This window comes from Phyllostomus discolor, chromosome 2, assembly GCF_004126475.2.
Source record: "Phyllostomus discolor isolate MPI-MPIP mPhyDis1 chromosome 2, mPhyDis1.pri.v3, whole genome shotgun sequence".
Classification (NCBI taxonomy): Eukaryota; Metazoa; Chordata; class Mammalia; order Chiroptera; family Phyllostomidae; genus Phyllostomus; species Phyllostomus discolor.
Window position 1 is genome coordinate 105,055,772 of NC_040904.2, and position 22,339 is coordinate 105,078,110.

At 40.2% G+C, this 22,339-nt stretch overlaps 1 protein-coding gene and 1 pseudogene across 5 annotated transcripts in view; one reads left to right on the top strand and one right to left on the bottom strand.

Annotated features, from left to right (window-relative positions):
- Nucleotides 1-22,339, top strand: part of IQCG (IQ motif containing G) — a 100,568-nt gene that overhangs the window by 75,632 nt on the left and 2,597 nt on the right. For all 5 annotated transcript variants that reach the window (XM_028505015.2, XM_036018238.1, XM_036018240.1 and 2 more), the window contains one exon: nt 21,918-22,049. In XM_028505015.2, the coding sequence (XP_028360816.1) occupies nt 21,918-22,049 (132 nt within the window). The remainder of the gene's footprint in view (nt 1-21,917; nt 22,050-22,339) is intronic.
- Nucleotides 17,857-17,963, bottom strand: LOC114491238 (annotated as a pseudogene).

The following is a 22,339-nucleotide window of genomic DNA, read 5'->3' on the forward strand; positions in this document are numbered from 1 at the left end:
TGCATGTTTTTAGTATTTCTAATTGTTTTTAAAGTAAATGAGATCATGTTATATATATTGTTGCAGACCCTTTTTCTAAATTTACTTTTAAAAATATATATTTTATTGATTATGCTATTACAGTTGTCCCATTTTCCCCCTTTTATTCCACTCCACCCTGCACACACCCCCACCCGCATTCCCCCACTTTAGTTCATGTCCATGTGTTGTACATATAAGTTCTTAGACTTTTACATTTCCTATACGATTCTTAACTTCCCCTTGTCTATTTTCTGCCTACTATTTGTGCTACTTATTCTCTGTACCTTTCACCCCTCTCCCCCCCCCCCCCCCCGACTCCCTCACTGGTAACCCTCCATATGATACCATTTCTGTGATTCTGTTCCGGTTCTAGTTGTTTGTTTAGTTTGTTTTTGTTTTAGGTTCAGTTAATAGTTGTGAGTTTGTTGTCCTTTTACTGTTCATAGTTTTGATCTTCTTTTTCTTATGTCCCTTTAACATTTCTAAGTCCCTTTAACATTTCATATAATAAGGGTTTGGTGATGATGAACTCTTTTAACTTGACCTTATCTGGGAAGCACTTTATCTGCCTTCCCATTCTAAGTGATAGCTTTGCTGTATAGAGTAATCTTGGATGTAGGTCTTTGCCTTTCATGACTTTGAATACTTCTTTCCAGCCCTTTCTTGCCTGCAAGATTTCTTTGGAGAAATCAGTTAATAGCCTTATGGGAACTTCTTTGTAGGTAAACTGTTTCCTTTTCTCTTGCTGCTTTTAAGATTCTCTCCTTATCTTTAATCTTGGCTAATGTAATTATGATGTGCCTTGGTGTGTGTTTCCTTAGGTCCAACTTCTTTGGGACTCTCTGAGCTTCTTGGACTTCCTGAAAGTCTATTTTCTTTGCCAGATGAAGGAAGGTCTCCTGCATTATTTGTTCAAATAAGTTTTCAATTCTTGCTCTTCCTCTTCTTCTGGCACCCCTATGATTCGGATGTTGGAATGTTTAAAGTTGTCCTGGAGGTTCTTAAGCTTCTCCTTATTTTTTTGAAATCTTGTTTCTTCATTATGTTCTGGTTGAATGTTTCTTTCTTCCTTCTGCTCCAAACCATTGATTTGAGTCCCAGTTTCCTTCCCTTCACTGTTGGTGTCCTTTACATTTTCCTTTATTTCACTTAGCATAGCCTTAATTTTTTTTTCCTCTAGTGTGCAACCATATTCAATAAATTCTGTGAGCATCCTGATTACCAGTGTTTTGAACTGTGCATCTGATAGGTTGAGTATCTCTTCATCACTTAGTTGTATTTTTTCTGAAGCTTTGACCTGTTCTTTCATTTGGGCCATTGTTTTTGTCTCAGAGCACCTGTTACATATTAAGGGGTGGAGCCCTAGGTGTTCACCAGGCTGGGCAACCCACATTGCTGTGTTGTAACTCTGTACGCGGGGGAGGGGTTCAAGAAGGAACAATGCTGCTTGTTCTGCTCTCTGGTGGCTTTTAGTCATTTCCCCTGCTACCCACAAACAAATTGGGCCCTTCTGGTGGTGACTCCTGGGTGGGTGGGTTTGTGTACATTCTAGGACCCTGTGGGCCTCTCCAACAGACTCTCCCATGAGGCTGAGATTTCCTCCTACCACTGCAACCCCCACAGATTGTTACAGCCAATCTGTAACAATTGGTTTTGAGGCTTTATTTCCCCGTGCTGGAACTCTGGGTTGCATGATCTGTCTTGCTCCCCAGTTGTTCCTCCCAGTTTATCTGCACACAGATGTGGGACCGTCCTGTCTGGCACCACTGCCTCGCCTGGTCCACCAGCTGCCACTTTGCCGCAAGTCCTCTCCACCCTGGCTGCCTGTCTCCACCCCTCCTGCCAGTTTGGGTGAATGTTTCTTCTTTAACTCCTTCGTTGTCAGACTTCCACACAGTTTGATTTTCTGTCAGTTCTCATTGTTTTTTGTTTTCAAATTTGTTGTTGTCCTTCTTTTGGTTGTGCGCGGAGGCACAGTGTGTCTGTCTACGCCTCCATCTTGGCCAGAAGTCCTTTATTTGCCTTTTTAATGTTTTCTTTGTCAGTACAACTGCTGTATAATACACAGTATATGTCAACATTACTTGACCATTCTCCTGTCAGTGGACATTTAGTTGTTTCTGAGTTTTTCTGTTAAAACAATGCTAAACATTCTTGGACATGTCTCTAAGTACAAGGTATATGAAAAGACTGTACACTTTTTATATTGTTCTAGATTCTTTATGCCCTTTCATATGAGTTTTAATGGTTCTTCAGTTGATTCATTTGGGTTTTTCTAGGTAGAAAATCTTATTGACTACAAATAGTAACAATTTTATATTTTCCTTTTCATTATTTATATGTCTATCTCCATTTGGTGGTTTATTTTATAGATAGAATGTCAAGTGTAATGTTAATTAATAGTAGTGATAATGCAGCCCCATTCTTCTATTATTGGTTTTTTAATGGTAGTTCAGTTACATGAGTAATAGTCATGTCAGGTTTCTCATGTACAAGTTAGGGCATTCATTGGGAAAGAATGGGACCTTGAAACTTGGAATGGGAGTATCTGGTTGCACTCAGATATAACTGACAATCTTGAACCCCTTAGTCTCTGACTTGCCAGTGAAATTAGGCTGCCCTCCTGTGTCTGAGAAGAGCAGTCTTTCTTTCCCTGTAATAATAACTTCATCTGATGCTTTGAAAAAGGATGCTCACTCTCAAGACCTAGCACAATTATCCCTATTGCCCCTGGATCCATAACTAGGATAACATCTCAGCAAGTTCTGGGGAGAACAGATAACCCAAATAACTGTAAATCAGAAGGAAGTAGTGTACCCACCAGAAGAAGTACAAGACCTTGCTAACATACATTGGCAGAAACCTGGGAGACATGTGGGAATGGATTCTAAGGGCGTTAGACCAAAGAGGTGGAATAACACCAGATTGGGTTGAGGTCACTGATAATGATATACTTACTAGAGATTCTGGATTTAATGTGTTAGCTTGTGCATTTAGAGGTGACTCCAACAGTTTGTTTGGCTGGGTAACCAAAACTTGAAGTCAACAGTGGCCCACATTTAATGAAGTGGCGGTGCCAGAACTTTCCTGCTGTGATATGGAGGAGAGAACCCAAATATTTGGGGAGATGGGAATCTTGGAGTGAATTTGTCACGTGTGACCTACCAATCTGCCACCAAACACTCACCTCTAACTAGTTGCTGTGAGACACTTCTTCCTAGAAGACACTCCTTTACTAAAGCCATTGAGAAATACGCTAGAGAGGAGCACGCTTGCATCCTTCCAAAGCTTTGTGATTCCTTTCCTATGCAGACCAGGTAAAGATCATGGGTGATATCATCACTGATATGGGCTCCCTGATTTCAGTGGGGGTAATGGGATCCAAGAGTGCCAGAGCACAAGTGGCGGCCCTGAGCTATTGAAGACAAGGCAGACACATTTACCACAAAGGGCAGCAGAATGTACCTATTATCAGAATGTCTTTGCCCACTGAGATGTTTATCAATGGCTAATTAGTCATGGTATCCCAAGGAACAAAATTGATGTGCAGTCTGATAAAACATTACTTGATCCACGTAACAGAAAAAAAGTTGAAGTCTAGTAGCCAAAAACCTGAGTTGAAGTTACCACAGCAAAGAGTCATGGTCCCTCATCTAGTTTCCAGAACTAAGTCAATTCATGGACCCAGAGTCTCTTAACTGAAGGGACACATTCCTCTGAGGATGAATTCTGTATAGCATTACTGCAAGTTTATATTGTGATTTTTTTCTCTAGGATTTACCCAGAGGGACCTATGACTGTAAGTAGAATGTCTGTGTAGGTCTTTTAGTAGAATGTCTGTGCACTGGAAAGAAAGGAAATATCCAACCTTCTGAGATCACTAAACATTGGCTCTAAATTGATGCAAATTCCTGGGGACCCAAGACAGCACTCTGACCTCCACTCAAAATGGTCAGGTGATAGATGGAATCTTTGTGTGTGTGCGGTTTCTTTTTCATTTCATCCATGCATTCATTCACTCATTCATTCATTTTAGAGAGACAGGAAAGGAGAAAGAGAGAGAGAGAGAGAGAAACATCAATTTGTTGTTCCACTTAATTTATGCATTCATTGGTTGATTCTTGTGTGTGCTTTGACCGGGGATTGAATCCACAACCTTGCATATTGGGATGATGCTCTAACCAACTGAGCTACTCAGCCATGACTTTTTTGTAGCTTCTATTTTTTTTAAGGATTTTATTTATTTATTTTTAAAGATAGAGGAACGGAGGGAGAAAGAGAGGGAGAGAAACATTGATGGAACATTGATTGATTGCCTCCTGTATAAGCCTGGACCAAGGATTGAACCCACAACCTAGGCATGTGCGCTGACCAGGAGTCAAACCAGCAACCTTTCAGTCTGTGGGATGAGATCAACCAAATAAGCCATGCCAGTCAGGGCTTTTTTGTAGTTTATTAAGGTAGAAAATTCTATTGTTCAGATTATTCATTCGAGAATTTTTTTTTTTTTGAGAGAGAGAGAAACATCGATTGGTTGCCTCTCGTACATGCCCTGACTGGGGATCAAACCCACAATCTCTGTATGTGCCCTGACTGGGAATTGAACCTGCAACCTTTTGGCGTATGGAATTATGCTCCAACTAACTGAGCCACACTGGCCAGGACTAGATGGAGTCTTTAGTTTGATTTACTCTGGAACCGCTTATTCTATGGACCCACCCTTGGGTTATTTCCTCAGTTACTGAATATATAATTGCAATAGACATACTTGACAACAGACAGAATTTCTCTCTGACTCATGGAGTGAAGGCCATTATGGTAGTTATGACCAAGTAGAAATCTCTGGAACACTCCCTCCCTACCAAGATCATAAATCATAAGTATGCTGCTTCCCTGATGTAAGTGCAGAAATCAGTGCCAACATCGAACTTGAAGGAAGTAGAGGTAGTGATACTTATCACATCCTCATTTAACTTGGCTGTTTGACCTTTGCAGTTGAATGATCTTGAAAATTGACTGTGGACTCTTCTAACTAATGTAAGCAGGTGGTTACTCCATTTGCAGCTATGGTTCCAGATGTAATATCTTTACTGGAGAAAATCTTCAACAACCACTGTCACATGGTAGGCAGTTGTTAACCTGACTGAACCCCACGTTTCCACACCAGTTTGAGAAAAACCTCCAGAAGTACTTTGCTTGTACCTTTCAGGGCCAACAGCACACCCTCACATTCTGACATCAGGGCTATAATGTGAGTTCTGGTCTCTGCATAATGTGGTCTTTAGAGATATTGCTTGCTTTGACTTTCCATAAAACATCCTAGTTGTCCTCGGCACTTTGTTGACTGTGATGAACAGAAAGTGGCAAGAATTTTAGATGCCTCAGTAAGGCATATGTGAATTAGAAGGTGGGAAATAAACTCTATTTTTGGTACCAATTCTGTATCGTTATGGTCTACTTAGGTGACAGAAACCAGACTAGTAATTTGAGCAGGGAACTTGTAGCAAAAGAATCATTAAATTGATAATGAGAGATTGGCTACAAAGAAAGAATAAAAGAGAACTCTAAAGAATACCTTATGGCTGAAGGACAGTATTCAAGGAAAGAATAAACAGAGAGGTTTGCTTTGTTGCCCTGGGTCAGAGCTGGTTCACAGCTAGTGAGACAAAGGTAGCAATCAGGGAACTATGGATTGTGTTTGACAAGCAAGAACCCTCTTGTGTCAGCAAAACTAGGTGAAAAAGTGTCACTGAGTGTCCCACACACATGCCCCTGTCAGCCATGCCCCTGTCAGCCATGCTCCAGGCACAAAAGAGGAAGCACAGAGGAACCAGGGAGAGAAGCTCTCCTGTCACTTCCTTCCAGTGCCCTCTACTGACAAAACTTAACATTGTGCCAGCTGGCAAAAGAGCAGCATTTAGAGCAAGCACCCAATTTCCCTACATTAGCCAGTGAAGGATGAATTTGGAGTTGAGAGGCAATAAATTGATATTGACACAAATGGGGATTGAGTGAGGTTTGCTCCATAGATTTATGGTAGATAAACTTGATCAAATTAAGGGACTTTCTACCCTGGCTGGTGTGGCTTGGTGGATTGAATGCCAGCCTAAAAACCAAAAAGGTCATTGGTTAGATTCCCAGTCAGGGCACATGCCTGGGTTGTGAGCCAGGTCCCCAGTGGGACCTGTAACAGGCAACCAAGTAATGTTTCTCTTGTGCATTGATGTTTTTCTCCCTCTCTTTCTATCTTCCCCTTTCTCTAAAAATAAATAAAATCTTTTTTAAAAAATCAAATTTTCTTTTGGTCTTACCTTGCTAAGTTTTCTTTTTTTCAGGATGAGTATTCAGCTTTATGAAATGGATTTTTTGTCCATGAGATATTATTTTTCTCTTTTAATATGTTAATAAAGAAAAATGTATTAATAGATTCATTGAGTTGAATCATCTTTATATTCTTGGGCTAAACCCTACTTGGTCAGTCATATTCTTTTACTAGACTACTGGAATTTATCTGTGGATTTTAATTTTGTATTTATATATTCCACAAACAAACTTAACCCACAGACTTTTTTTGGTGTTTCTTTGTTGTATTGCTGTCAGTTATGTCAGTGTGGCAACTTGAGTTGGGGAGCTCTGTATCATTTTATGCTCTGAAACTTAAAAACACAAATAGGACAGAATAGATTATCTGCTTCTTGAAACTTTAATAAAATTCAGTCATAAACAATCTTGTGTGGGTGTCATTTTATAGGGGAGATATTTGGCTACCTTTTCAATCAGTTAATAATTGTATATGTTGGAGGACTTCCGGCAAGATGGAGGCATAGGTGGACGTACCGTACCTCCATGCACAACCAAGATTGGAACAACAACAATTTAGAGGCAGAATAACACCCAGAACTGACAGAAAATTTATCTGAATGGAAGTCAGAGAGCCAAGAAGTTGAAATAGACCCGTTCATCCAGACCAATAGGAGAGGCAGAGACTGGCAGCCAGGCGCGGGTCGAGGCCTGGAGAACAGGGAGAATTGGGTGCATAAGGCAACCAGGAGCGTGTAAGGCATCTGGAGTGCACAAGATCACAGCGGGTGGACCCTGAGTACGCAAGCGGCAGTTGGCAGACCCAGTGAGGTGGTGAGTGTGGAACAGGGCAGAGCGCACAACCCAGGATCCCAGGGAAGGGACTGAGATCCCAGGAGAATGGAGCTACCGCCATTGTTCCCTCTTGACCCCGCCCTCACATACAATGTCACAATCTAAAGACTGGGGTGCCCAGCCCTGGTGAACACCTAAGGCTCCACCCCTCACCATAACAGGAGCGACCAGACCCCCCCCCCCCAAAAAAAAAGGGAGAGAGAGAGAGAGATGGCTCAAACAGAAGAACAAATCAGTGCCCCAGAACTCATCCTTTTGAGCTAACCTATCAGATGCACAGTTCAAAACACTGGTGATCAGGAAGTTCACAGAATTGGTTGATTTTGGTTGCAAATTAGATGAAAAAATGCAGGTTACCATAAAAGAGATGAAGGAAGGTGCATGGAGAACCAATAATGATGGGAAGGAAACTGGGACTCAAAACAATAGAGTGGACCAGAAGGAACAAAAAAACAACCAATCAGGAAAGAATGAAGAAATAAGAATTCAAAAAAAACCAAGGAGAAGCTTAGGAACCTCCAGGACATCTTTAAACGTTCCAACATCTGAATTATAGGGGTACCAGAAGGAGAAGAGGAAAAGCAGAAGATTGAACACGGATTTAAACAAATAATAAAGGAGAACTTCCCCATTCTGGCAAAGGAAATAGACTTCCAGGAAGTCCAGGAAGCTCAGAGAGCCCCAAAGAAGTTGGACCCAAGAAGAAACACACCAAGGCACATCATCATTACATTAGCCAGGGTAAAAATGAAGGAGAGAATCCTAGGAGCAGCAAGAGATAAGGGGTCAGTGACCTACAAAGGAGTTCCCATCAGACTGTCAGCTGATTTCTCCAAAGAGACCTTACAGGCAAGAAGGGGCTGGAAAGAAATATTCCAAGTCATGAAAGACAAGGACCTACATCCCAGATTACTCTATCCAGCAAAGCTTTCATTTAGAATGGAAGGGCAGATAAAGTGCTTCTCAGATAAGGTCAAGTGAAAGGAGTTCATTATCACCAAGCCCTTATTTTATGAAATGCTAAAGGGACTTATCTAAGAAAAGAAGATAAAGAAAAAACATGTATAGTAAAAGGACAGCAAACTCACAATTATTAACAACCATACGTAAAGCAAAACCAAAAGAAACTAAGCAGACAACTAGAACAGGAACAGAACTACAGAAATGGAGATCACATGGAGGGCTAGCAGTAGGGGAGTGGGAGGGGGAGAGAGGGGGAAAAGGTACAGAGAATAAGTAGCATAGATTGTAGGTTGAAAATAGATAGGGGGAGGGTAAGAATAGTATGGGAAATGTAGGTGCTTAAGAACTTATAAGTATGACACATGGACATGACTAAAGGGGGGTATGGGTGGGAGAGGGTGTACAGGGTGGAGGGGAGTGAAGAGGGAAAAATGGGACAACTGTAATAGCATAATCAATAAAATATATTAAAAAAGAAAGAAAAACATTAAAAAAGAATAATTGTAGATGTCTTCACTTTTTTAAAAATTTTGAGTCATTTTTTATATCTTCCTAGAAAATGGTTCATTTCATCTAAACATTTATTTCAAATTTATTAGTATAAAGCTGTGCACTAAAGGTTCTTACAGTTAAATTTTTTTTGTAGTTATCCTTTTCAGCCTTTATTTTTAAAATTTGTGTTTTCTTCCCCTTTTTCATGCTGAGACTTGTCAAAAGTTTGACCAGTTTATTGGTCTTCAGAAAAACCATCTTTTAGTTTTATTGAACAAGTCTGTTTTTTTCCCTGTCACAATTTAATTATGTTATATTGATTATTACAGTTGTCCTGATTTTCCCTCCTTTAGATCCCTCCACACAGCACTCCGTACTCCTCAGGCAATCACCCCACCATTGCTCATGTCCATGTGTCATGCGTATAAGTTCTTTGGCTTCTCCATTTCCTGTACTGCACTTTACATCCCCATCACTATTCAGTAGCTACCTATTTGTACTTCTTTATCTCTTTACCTCTTCACCCATTCCTCCACACCCCATCCCATCTGGCAACCATCAAAACAATCTCCATATTCATGATTTTGTCTCTGTTCTTGTTTGCTTAGTTTGTTTTTTAGATTCAATTGTTGATACACATGTATTTTTGTCATTTTATTGTTCATAGTTTTGATCTTTTTCTTAAAGAAGATAAAGTTCCCTTTAGGACTTTTAAGTCTTAACTAAGTCCCTTCAGTTAATCTTGGCTGTAGGTCTCTGCTTTTTGTGACTTTGAATATTTCTCACCAATCTCTTTTAGCCTGCAAATTTTGAGAAATCAACTGACAACCTTATGGGAACTCCTTTGTAGGTAATTATCTACTTTTTTCTTACTGCTTTTAAGATTTTCTCTTAATCTTTAACCTTTGGCATTTTAATAATGATGTGTCTTGGAGTGGGCCTTTTTGCACCCATCTTTTTGGGATTCTCTGTGCTTCATGGACTCGAATGTCTATTTCCTTCACCAAATTAGGGAAATTTCATTCATTATTTTTTTTCAAATAGATTTCCAATTTCTTGCTTTTCCTCTTCTCTTTCTGGTATCCCTATGATGCAAATGTTGGAACATTTGTAGTTGTCCCAGAGGTGGCTTATACTATCCTCACTTTTTTTTGGATTCTTTTTTCGATAGTTTTTTTTCTTCCTTATGTTCCAAATTCCTGATTTGATTCTTGGCCCATTCACTATACTGTTCCTTCCCTGTAACTTATTCTTTATTTCAATTAGTGTATCCTTCGTTTCTGACTGGATCTCTTTTATGCTGTTGAGGTTCTTACTAAGTTTCTTGAGATCCTTATAACCAGTGTTTTGAACTTTGAATCTGATAGACTGCTTATCTCCCTTTTATTTAGTTCTTTTTCTGGAGTTCTGATCTGTTCTTTCATCTGAGCCATGTTTTTTTGTCTCCTTATTTTGGCAGCCTCCCTGTGTTTGGTTCTATGTATTAGGCAGCGCTGCTTTGACTCTCTATTTTGGCATTGTGTGCTAATATACGAGGTGTCCTGAAAGGTGCAATGGTACAGCCTCTCCTATCATCCAACCTGGGTACTCAAGGTGAGCCCTTTGTGTGGGTTGGTTACACCCTTCTCTTGTAGTTGAGCCTTAGTTGTTGATGGCAGATCAATGGGAAGGATTTACTCAGGTCGATCAGCTGCAAGGATTGGCTGTGACCATTTGCCATCAACCTCCATCTTCCGTGGAGGATCATCTGTGCAGGGGCAGGGTGGTGGTGCTCCAGTGTGGTCCATAGCTGTCCACTGGGTGTGTGGCCCTGGGGTTTCCCAGATGTGCAGGCCAAGGTCAACCTCTACCTGTGTTTTTCCCAGGGCCATTTTGCCTGAGCTATAAAGCAGTCTGAGATAGTTGCTACTTCTGTTGGGCTTGGAGATTTCCAAGCAAAGCTAAGTTGTGAATCTAGACTGCCTGCTGCTAGTGCTAGGTTTAGGGACCACTGAGGCTGGCTTTTGCTTGTTTGAGAGGATTTAGGAAGTTGTGCAGCATGAGCCAAGACCAGTCAGTCGTATGGAAAAGCAGCCTGCCTGGGCCTGTAAATTAAGTGGGGCCTCTGGGGATCTCACAGGTGGGTCAAACAGTTTTAGCCAGGTTGATGGAGTCTCAAATATGGAACTAGCTTACCAGCTCCATGGCTGTGGGGGGGGGGGAAGGCTCAGAAAAGGGATAATAGCCTCTCCTCGTCTTGATGCCAGACACTTCATTTCTTCCCTGTGTGCCAGTGGTGCCTTCCAAGATGCCACCTGGTGCCAGAGCTCAGATGGAGTAAGTCTGAGTAGGTGAGTCCATGTGTGTGGGTTTTTTAAGAGGATCTGCTTGGGATTCCAGAAGTTTCTTCCACCGGCTTAGTCACCACTGATTTTTGCAGCCAGAAGTTGTGGGGACTTATCTTTCTGACACTGGAACCATAGGCTGGTGGGGCCTGGTGTCGGTGTGGGACTCCTCACTCCTGAGATATCCCTCCTGAATTTTTATGCACCACACGTGGGTGTGGGATCAGCCTGTTACATGTCTGCACCCCTCCTACCAGTGTGAATGGATATAGTTTCTTTAATTCTGTAGTTGTGAGACTGTCATTCAACTTGGTTTCTGATGGCTCTGAGTGATGGTTGTAATTTTGATGTGGTTTTGTGAAGAGGCAGGCCCTGTCTGCCAATGCCACCATCTTGACTAGAAATATAATTTTTTTTATTTAATTTTGAGTAGTTAAACCTTGTACCTTCTTTGAGCTTATGTTGCAAATCTTAGTCTAGTTTCTTAAATGTTCAATTCATTTATTTTCAAAATTTATCATTTTCTGGTAAATTTATGTAAACCATCATTTTCCAAGTAGTTTTTGGCTATAATGTACAGGTTTTGCTACAAAAGGCTACATCGTCTTTCCTTTCCAAATAGCTTGTAATTTTTTTTGTTTTCCCCCAGAATTTTATTATGAATGTTTCTAAATATACAAAGTTGAAAGAATTTTACAGTGAACGTTCATATACCCACCATCTAGTTGTAGATTCTAACATTAACATTTTATTATTTTTGCTTTACCACATATCTTCTTCCATTAATCCTTCATCTTTTTCATGCTTTTAACAGTAAAATGTAGGCATCATAACATGTAGTTTATAAGTTACTTCCTTTTTACCCAGGAGTAATTTAAAAGGGTGTTTCTTATGTGTCTTTGTACGTAGAGTTGCAGTGGGAAGAATGGAATCTGTCTATTGCTCATAATAACCCTTGGATGTTTCTGCTGTGAACCTCACAACTACCATTTGAGGTTTATACCATTGTTGTCTTCCACTGTGGTCTCAGATTGTGAAATGTAAGATTTATGCTTGTTGGGATTTGTTGAGTTATTTGGGCTTTTTAAAAATTGAGGTAAGCTCTGGGTAGCATGTCTCAGTGAACTGAGCACTAGCCTGTGAACCTAAAGGTTGCCAGTTCATTTCTTGGTCAGGGCACATACCTGGATTGCGGGCTGGGTCCCCAGGTGGGGGTGTGCAACTCTCGCATGTCATTGTTTCTCTCCTTCTCTTTCTCCCTCCAAAAAAAAATAAATAAAATCCAAAAAATATATATATATATATAAAGATTAAAAAATTGAGGTAACATTGGTTAATAACACTATATAAATTTCAGGTGTACAATTGTATATTTCATTATCTGTACACTGTTATGTTCTCACACCAAAAGTCTAGTTTCCTTCCATTACCATGTATTTGACACCCTTTACTCATTTCACCCTCTCCCAAGCTTCTTCCCCTCTCATAACCACCATCCTGCTCTATGTATGTAAAGTTTTCATTTTGTTTTGTTAGTTTGTTTGTGACTTTTTATTTTATATTCTATTTATGAGTGAAATCATATGGCTTTTGTCCTTTTCTGTCTGACTTATTTCACTTAGTATAATACTCTCAAAATCTATCTGTGTTGATGTAAAGGGCAGTATTTCATCTTTTTTATTTTTTAAGTATATTTTATTGATTATGCTATTACAGTTGTCTCATTTTCCCACCTTTATTCCCCTTTGCCCTGCATAGCCCAACCCACCCACATTCCCCCATTTTAGTTCATGTCCATGGATTGTACATACAAATTCTTTGGCTTCTACATTTCCCATACTATTCTTACCCTACCACTGTCTATTTTCTACCTACCATTTATGCTACTTATTCTATGTAGCTTTTCCCCCTCTCTCCCTCTCCCACTCCTCCACTGATAACCCTCCATGTAATCTCCATTTCTGTGATTCTGTTCCTGTTCTAGTTGTTTGCTTAGTTTGTTTTTGTTTTTAGGTTCAGTTGTTAATAGCTGGTAGTTTGTTGTCATTTTACTGTTCATAGTTTTGATCTTCTTTTTCTTAGATAAGTCCCTTTAACATTTCATATAATAAGGGCTTGGTGATGATGAACTCCTTTAACTTGACCTTATCTGAGAAGCACTTTATCTGCCCTTCCATTCTGAATGGTGGCTTTGCTGGCTAGAGTAATCTTGGATGTTAGGTCCTTGACTTTCCTGACCTCAAATACTTTTTTCTAGCCCCTTCTTGCCTGCAAGGTTTCTTTGGAGAAATCAGTTGACAGTCTGATGGGCACTCCTTTGTAAGTAACTGTCTCCTTTTGTCTTGCTGCTTTTAAGATTCTCTTCTAAGCCCTGGCTGGCATAGCTCAGTGAATTTAGCACGGGCTGTGAACCAAAGTGTTGCAGGTTCGATTCCCAGTCAGGGTACATGCCTGGGTTGCAGGCCATGGCCCCCAGCAACCGTACATTGATGTTTCTCTCTCTCTCTGTCTTTCTCCCTCCCTTCCCTCTCTAAAAATGAATAAATAAAATCTTTCAAAAAAAGGTTTAAAATAAAAAAAATTTCTTTTAAAAAAAGATTCTTTCCTTATCTTTAATCTTGGCTAATGTAATTATGATGTGCCTTGGTGTGTTCCTCCTTGGGTCCAACTTCTTTGGGACTCTCGGAGGTTTTTGGACTTCCTTAAAGTTTATTTCCTTTGCCAGATTGGGGAAGTTCTCCTTCATTATTTTTTCAAATAAGTTTTCAATTTCTTGCTTTTCCTCCTCTCTTTCTGGCACCCTTATGATTTGGATGTTGGAACATTTAAAGTTGTCCAGAGGTTCCTGAGCCTCTCCTCATTTTTTTGAAATCTTGTTTCTTCATTATGTTCTGGTTGAATATTTCTTTCTTCCTTCTGCTTCAAACCATTGATTTGAGTCCCAGTTTCCTTCCTGTCACTGTTAGTTCCCTGTACATTTTCCTTTATTTCATTTAGTGTAGCCTTCATTTTTTCCTCTAATTTGCAACCATATTCAGCCAATTCTGTGAGCATCCTGATTACCAGTGTTTTTGATACAGAACAAAGAGTGGGGATGCCAAGGGCAATGTACTATTACCTGAAAGGAACCCCCCAGGTCCATTATGTCCACCACCTATAGGAAAGATGTCTCTCAATGCCAGAGATTCATGAAAAGGAAAAGAAATGTTTATTTAATGCTATACAAACTTAAAGTAGTGACCTAATGTCTTCATCAAAATCCCAAAGTCCCTTAAAACACCCATAAACAGACACAGTCCTTCCTTCCCCTGTTGCCCAGTCCAGAGTACTGTATCTCAGGAAAGGAAATAGAAGTCCTCGGCTCAGGCAGCCCCTGGTTCTTCCCAGTGATCCGTCTTGGCTGGGAGACCTCCCTGGGCTCCTGGAACCCTCAGCTGTGTTGCCAGGATCTCTGCTAAAGCCGGTGGTGGTTCCCCCTTCTAAAGCTGTGGGGGTCCCCACTCTGGCAAAGGCGCGTAGTCCTCTCTCCACCGCTCCAGCCGTGTGATTCTCTCTCCCAGGGCCACGGGAGTCCCCATTCAGCCAAAACCGTGTGCTTCTCTCTCCTCAGTGGCTGCGAGGATGGGGGTTGCCACTTTGCCAAAGCCAAGTGGCAATTCTTTGCTAAAGCCGCATGGTAATTCTCTCTTGCAGGGCTGCGGGAGTCTCCACTCTGCCAAAGCTGCGTCTTTCTCTCCCACCGGCTGCCACATCTGGGTTTTAGTCCCTGCGCCAATCTTCCTCTGCAGCCCCATTTCTGACTCCTCCCACACTCGGCCTCACATGCCAGAACTCATATCCTTCCAGCTTTACTGGACTGCCATCATGAGTCTGGGCAGGCATGGCCCCATGTCATGGAGCCAATCATCTCCAAGCTCCCATGCAGGCGCTGTAACTCGGGGGAGTTGCCTCCCAGTTACATCTTGGTGGGGAAGTTACTCTCATTCCCCTGGCTCAGAGCTTGGCCACAGATATTTAACATATCTATGTAACCAGTCAAAGGTTATAGATATGTTAAATCACCATGCCAGAGGTTAGCTGCAAGGCCGTTGCTGTGCAAAGCAGCTCTCAATGGCCCTGCTCCATTTGTGCCTTCCCCCAACCCACACCTGGGGGGGTGGGGGTGGTGGTGGTGAAGACATCCTAAAATCTCCTGGACACCTTGAATTCTGGACCCCATTTCAAATGCCCATTTGGGGTCCCCACTCTTGGCTGCATCCTATAACGTTTTGAATTGTGCATCTGATAGGTTGGCTATCTCTTTGTCACTTAGCCGTTTTTTTTCTGGAGCTTTGATCTGTTCTTTCATTTGGGCCATGGTTTTTAGCCCGGAGCACCTGTTACATAGTAAGGGGTGGAGCCTTAGGTGTTCACCAGGGCGGGGAAACCCACGTTCAGCGTTGTGATGCTGTATGTGGGGAAGCAGCCTGGGAGAGAACAATGTGGTTTGCTCTGCTCTCTGCTGCATTTCAGTTACTTCCCCTGCTACCCACAAGCAAATTGGGCCCTTCTGGTGCTGATTCCCATGTGGGTGGGTTTGTGTACTTTCTCAGAACCCGTGGGTCTCTCCAACGAACTCTCCCGTGAGGCTGGGAGTTTCTCCCACTGCAGCCTCAACCCCCACAGGTGTTTTCAGTCAGAGGCTTTGAGGCTTATTTCCTCTTACTGGAACCCTGGGTTTTGCTGTCTGTCTTGCTTCCCAGTTGTTCCTCCTGGTTTATCTTCATGTGAATGTGGGACTGCCCAGTGTGCAAGCCACTGCTTCTCCCGGCCAACCAGCTGATGCCTGGCTGTGAGTCCTCTCCACCTGGCTGCCTGTCTCCTCCCCTCCTACTGGTCTGGATGGATGTTTCTTCTTTAAGTCTTGGTTGTCAGACTTCCATACAGTTCGATTTTCTGTCAGTTCTGGTTGTTTTTTGTTTTCAAATTTGTTGTTGTCCTTCTTTTTGTTGTGCAAGGAGGCAAAGTGTATCTACCTATGCCTCCATCTTGGCCAGAAGTCCCTCGTCTTTTTTATGTCTGAGTAATATTCCATTGTAAATGTGTACCACATCATCTTTATCCATTCATCTACTGATGGACACTTAGGTTGCTTCCATATCTTGGCTATTGTAAATAATGCTTCAGTGAACATAGGGGTGCTTCATACATCTTTTTGAATTAGTGTTTTGTTATTCTTCAGATAAATATCCAGAAGAGGAATTACTGCATGGTATGGTTGTTCTATTTTTAATTTTTAAAGGAACTGAGGGGAGAAAAGATTATCCTGGGGTCGAGGTCCTTTTACCCCCAATTTGGCCTATTGCTAGGCACCATGAGCTCTCTTCCCTGCTGACCTTCTGTACCTGGCCTGTTGTTCTTGCTCCGCTTATTTCTAACTGCCTGGACCCTGGAAATGGACTACAGACAGAGGTTTCATTCTCACTGCCACAATCTACTAGCTGTGGAAGCTTGGATGCTGTTGCTATAGTGTGAAATTTCTCCAAATTGAAATTAATAAAGAGTTATATAAGAGCTAGATCTCCAAGATGATGGTCTAGGCAAACACAGCTCACATCCTCACACAACCACATCAAAATTACAACTAAACTATAAAACAGCCCTCACTCAGAGCCATCAGAAACTGAACTGAATAGAAGTCTGACAGTTACAGAATTAAACCACATCCATCTAGACTGGTAGGAAGGGCACAGATGCAAAACAGGCTGGTCCCATATCCACATGTGGTGATTAAAAATTTGGGAGGGATATCTTGGGAGCGAAGAGTCCCAGCCCCACACCAGGTTCCCCAGCCAAGGTTCCAGTGCCAGGAAAATAAATCCCCATAACTTCTGGCTGCAAAAACCAGCAGGGATTGAGGTGGTAGAAGAAAATTTTGGAGTCCTAAGCAGTTCCATTAAAGAACCCACACATGGACTTACTCAGACTCACTCCCTCTGATCCAGCACTGGGCATAATAAAGATCAAGTCAAAAACAAAGAATACACTAACTATAATAAAGAATGATTTACAGGGAATCAACAGTAGAGTGGATGGACCCAAGAATCACATCTATCATTTAGAACATAAGGAGCAAAAAACAGCCAGTCAGAACAAGAAGAAGAAAGAATAAAAAAAAATGACGATAGTGTAAGCAGCCTCTGAGACAACTTCAAATATTCCAACATTCACTTTATAGAGGTACCAGAAGGAGAAGAGAAAGAGCTAGAAATTGGAAATCTATTTGAAAAAATAATGAAAGAAAACTTCCTTAAATGGTGAATGAAATAGACATACAATTCCAGGAAGTACAGTGTCCCAAACAAGGTGCATGCAGAGGCCCACTCCAAGACATGTCATTATTAAAAGACCAAAGGTTAAATATAAAGAGAGACTCTTCAAAGCAAGAGAGGATAAGTTAGTTACCAGATGGCTTCCAGATGAGATGGATGGGGGAATGGGTGAAGATGTGAGAGGATTAAGAAGTACAAATAGGTAGTTACAGGATAGCCATGGGGATGTAAAGTACAGTATAAGCAATGGAGTAACCAAAGAACTTATACATATGACCCATGGACATGAACAATGGTGTGGGGATTGTCTGAGGGTGTGGGGCGTGGTCTTGGAGAAGGATAAAGGGGGACAAATTGGGACAACTGTATTAGCTAATCAATAAAACATAGTTAAAAAATGAAAGAAATAAAGAAACCTTCACCCTATTTTCCAGAGTGGCTACACCAACTTAGAATCCCACCAACAATGTACAAGGGTTCACTTTTCTCCACATCCTCTCCAACACTTATTACATGTTATTTTTATAATAGCTATTCTGACAGGTATGGGATGATACCACATTATGGGTTTTAAAAAATTATTTATTTTTTATTATAGGTAAGGTGAGTGGCAGCTGCACGTACTAGGGTGACCTGAGCTGTCAAAGTCTTTCCAGGCTACTCTTGTGTGTAGTTGGAGATTGGTACTGACTTGCATTTTCCTGATGATTAGTGATGCTGAACATCTTTTTCATATGCCTCTTGGCCATTTGTATGTCTTCCCTGGAAAAAGGTGTATTGAGATCATCTGCCCATTTTTAAACTGAATTGTTTTTTCGTTGTTGAGTTGTATGAGTTTTTAATATAGTTAGAATATTAACCTCTTATTAGACTTTAAATATTTTGGATACTAAGTCCATACTAGAAGCATCATTTGCAAATATCTTCTCCCATTCCGTTGATTGCATTTTTTGTTTTATTGATAGTTTCCTTTGCCATGGAGAAACTTTTTAGTATTTGGGCTTAGTATATGCTAAGGTTATATACATATTCCATGGGTATTTAAAAAGACAATGTATTCTCTTCTAGGTACAAAATTATATAAGTATCTATTAGTCTAGCTCTCATGTTCCCTTTTTTAAAGATTTTATTTATTTATTTTTAGAGAGCATGGGAGGGAGGGAGAAAGAGAGAGACATCAATCAGTTGCCTCTTGCACATGCCCCCATCGAGGACCAAACCTGCAGCCCAGGCATGTAACCTTGACCAGTAATCAAACTGGTGACCTTTTCACCTTGTGGGACAATACCCAACCAACTGAGCCACACTGGTCAGGCCACCTGTCAAAATCTTCACATTGTTATTTATTTTGGTCTACCTGTGCTCTTAATTTCACAGATGTGTGATAGTCTCTTAAAATGATTGTGGATCTATTTCTTATATTTCTAATAATTTTTACTTTATATATTCCAAAATATTATTAGAAAATAGAAGTTTATCATAACTGCCATATGTTCTTTTTTTATTTTAATCCTCACCCGAAGAAATGCTTATTGATTTTTTAGAGGGAGGGGAGGGAGGGGGAATGAGAGGGAAACGTCAATGTGAAAAAGAAACATCTGATTGGTTGTGTCTCTTAGGAGCCCAGACCAGGGACCTAACCTGCAAACCAGGCATATGTCCTGACTGGGAATCAAATCTGGGAGCTTTCTGGTTTAGGAACGATGCTGCAACCAAGTGAGGCACGCCAGCCAGGACATTGCCGTATCTTCTTATTAGGACATATCTTTTATCAGTATAAAATATCCCTTTATCTCATTTAATTATTTTTGGATTGACTTCTATTTTGCAGATATTAATTGCCAAACCTGCTTTATTTTTGCTTTGATTGTATTGTTTTAGCTGTGATTTTTATAAATAATGCACAGCTAGATTTTTATAAAATCTGAGAGGCTCTTTTGATATGGGAATTTACTTCAGTTCATTTTTTATTGTGATTTTCATTTGTTTGTACTTAATTTTTCCATCTTATTTTGTTTCCTGCTTTTCAAGCTTTCTAGTTGTTTTCCTTTCTGTGTTGAATTGATGAGATTTTTCTTGCTTGATTTCTAACTCTCTAGTGCAAACTTGTTATTTGCGTACCACTTTCATAGTTTTGTAATATGTGTACCACCTGTGTTAGTACTATTTTCTACCTACTTACTCACCTAAACAGCTATGTCTGTTTATTTTCAATTAGGATTTTTATATTATGTAAGAGGAAAACCAGTATCATTTGCTATAGAAATTAATGTAAACAGAATATGATAAATACCAAATTATGCTATACATTTTAGGCAGCTATAGTCAAACTGACATTCTCTGTAACTTAATCAGAATGATTGATGTGAATCATGTTTTTAAAAAAATTCCATGTCTATGTACCGCCTAAAGGCTCCTCTTGATTCCTCATTCTTGAGATACACTATGTAGGAGTTTGGAAGTTATACATTCTGGTTTTGCAGCGGTAGCCCTTACATGTTTTTTTTTCTCCTCATTTATTTATTTTAAAATATATTTTATTGATTATGTTATTACAGGTATCCCATTTTTTCTCCCCTTTATTCCACTCTGCCCTGTACCACCCCTCCCACCAGCGTCCCCTGCTGCCTTAGTTCACATCCATGGTTCCTACATATAAGTTCTTTGGCTTCTCCATTTCCTGTACTATTCTTAACTTCCCTCTGTGTATTTTCTACCTACTATTTATGCTACTTATGTACTTTCCCCCCCACCATTCCCCTGCTGATAACCCTCCATGTGATCTTTATTTCTGTGAATCTGTTCCCGTTCTAGCTGTTTGCTTACTTAATTTTAGTTTTTGTCTTTTTTTTTTTTTAAGTTCGGTTGTTGATAGTTGTGTGAGTTTGTTGTCATTTTACTGTTCATAGTTTTGATCTTCTTTTTCTTAGATAAGTCCCTTTAATATTTCATATAATAAGGGCTTGGTGATCATGAACTCCTTTAACTTGACCTTATCTGAGAAGCACTTTATCTGCCCTTCCATTCTGAATGGTGGCTTTGCTGGCTAGAGTAATCTTGGATGTTAGGTCCTTGCCTTTCATGACCTCAAATATCAAATACTTCTTTCCATCCCCTTCTTGCCTGCAAGGTTTCTTTTGAGAAGCCAGCTAACAGTCTTATGGGCACTTTTTTGTGGATAGCTGTCTTCTCTTGCTGCTTTTAAGATTCTTTCTATTTAATCTTGGATAATGTAATTGTGATGTGCCTTGGTGTGTGCTTCCTTGGGCCCAACTTCTTTGGGACTCTCTGAACTCCCTTGACTTCCTGGGAGCCTATGTCCTTTGCCACATTGGGGAAGTTCTCCTACATTGTGTTTTCAAATAAGCTTTCAATTTCTTGCTCTTCCTCTTCTTCTTCTGGCACCCCTATGATTCAGATGTTGGAACGTTTAAAGTTGTCCCAGAGGTTCCTAAGCCTCTCCTCATTCTTTTGAATTCTTGTTTCTTCATTCTGTTTTGGTTAAATGTTTATTTCTTCCTTCTCCAAATTGTTGATTTGAGTCCTGGTTTCCTTCTCTTCACTATTGGTTCCCTGTAAAATTTCCTTTATTTCACTTTTCATAGCCTTCACATTTTCCTCTGTTTTGTGATCATACTCAAAGTGTGTCTACCTATGCCTCCATTTTGGCCAGAAGTTCCCCATATTTTTAACATACACATTTGTGCTCGATTTTATCTCTTAAGTGTAGAGTTAATATCTATATCTTCTTGCATTTATTGGGGAAAGCTTTCAGTTGCTACTTCTCTTCCTTCCCTATATTGCATATTGAAACCATTCATTATATTTTTCCATTTTATAGATGAGGGGACCAAGGTTTAGAGAATTTAAGTGAACTTATTTGAGTGACACATTTGGGATTTGAACCTAGGCAATCTACCTTCAGACCTTGTTTCTGCATTTTTCATTAGACTTTACTGCCCAATTGGAGAGTTTAATTCCAGATTTTGATTTATTATTGAAAAGTATATGAAACAGCTTAAGTATACATTTTACTGGTTTCTCTCCCATTTCTTATACATATACCTTTCACTTTATTGTGCTAAGGTACATTCTTGAGTCACTATTCCAGAAAGACTAAGGATATTCTTTGCTGACATTCACATGCTAGTTTGGCTAGGTATAGAATCTTAGATTCACATTTATTACCTTTTAGAGTTTTGAAGACATCGTGCCCTTCTCAGCTAGTATTTAGTGTTATCAGTCAGAGATGTCTGAAGCCATTCCTTATCCTTCAGAATTTTCTACTTACTTCTATTCCTTTCCTCTTCATTGCAACTTCTCTTATCCAGAAAAGACTTGTCTTCCCCATTTTTAAATTGAATAACATAAAGTGCACAAACATTAAGTATATAGTTTAGTGAATATTTATGTATATATGCCCCTATACCCAGCACCTGGAGAGATAGAGAACATTTACAGAATACCAGAAGTCTCCCTCATGCCCCATTGCCAGTCAATAAACTAATTCTTCCTCCAAAAGTAGCCACGATTCTGACTTATATCACTATAGAAAAGTTTTGCCTGTTCTTGAACTTTATATAAATGATTTTATACAGTATTTACTGTTTTGTGTCTGGTAGAAGCCATATTCAATATTCTTTTCAAATAGAAACTTGAGGAGAAGCTAGAGTTCTGGATGGAGAAATTTGATAAGGACACAGAAATGAAACAGAATGAACTGAATGCTCTCAAATCTGCTAAGGCCAGTGACTTAGCACACCTTCAAGACCTTGCAAGGATGGTAAGGAAGCAGTGTTTCAATTGTGTAAGGCTCAGCACTGAGGAGTGGGTGGTAGCTAAGCTAAAGTAGCTGGGTAATGCTATTTTTGGTCAGAGTGGAGGTTTGCCTGTAAACCAATGGGATTCGATTTTGATGATCATGATGCTGATGATTAACAATGACAACAGCAACACTGCTGGTGGGGACAATAACAACAGTAGCTAAAACTTGGATAGTGCTTACTCTGTCCGGGCACAGATTTCACATGTACAACTTCTTCAACCTTCACAGCAGCCTCTTGAGATAGATAC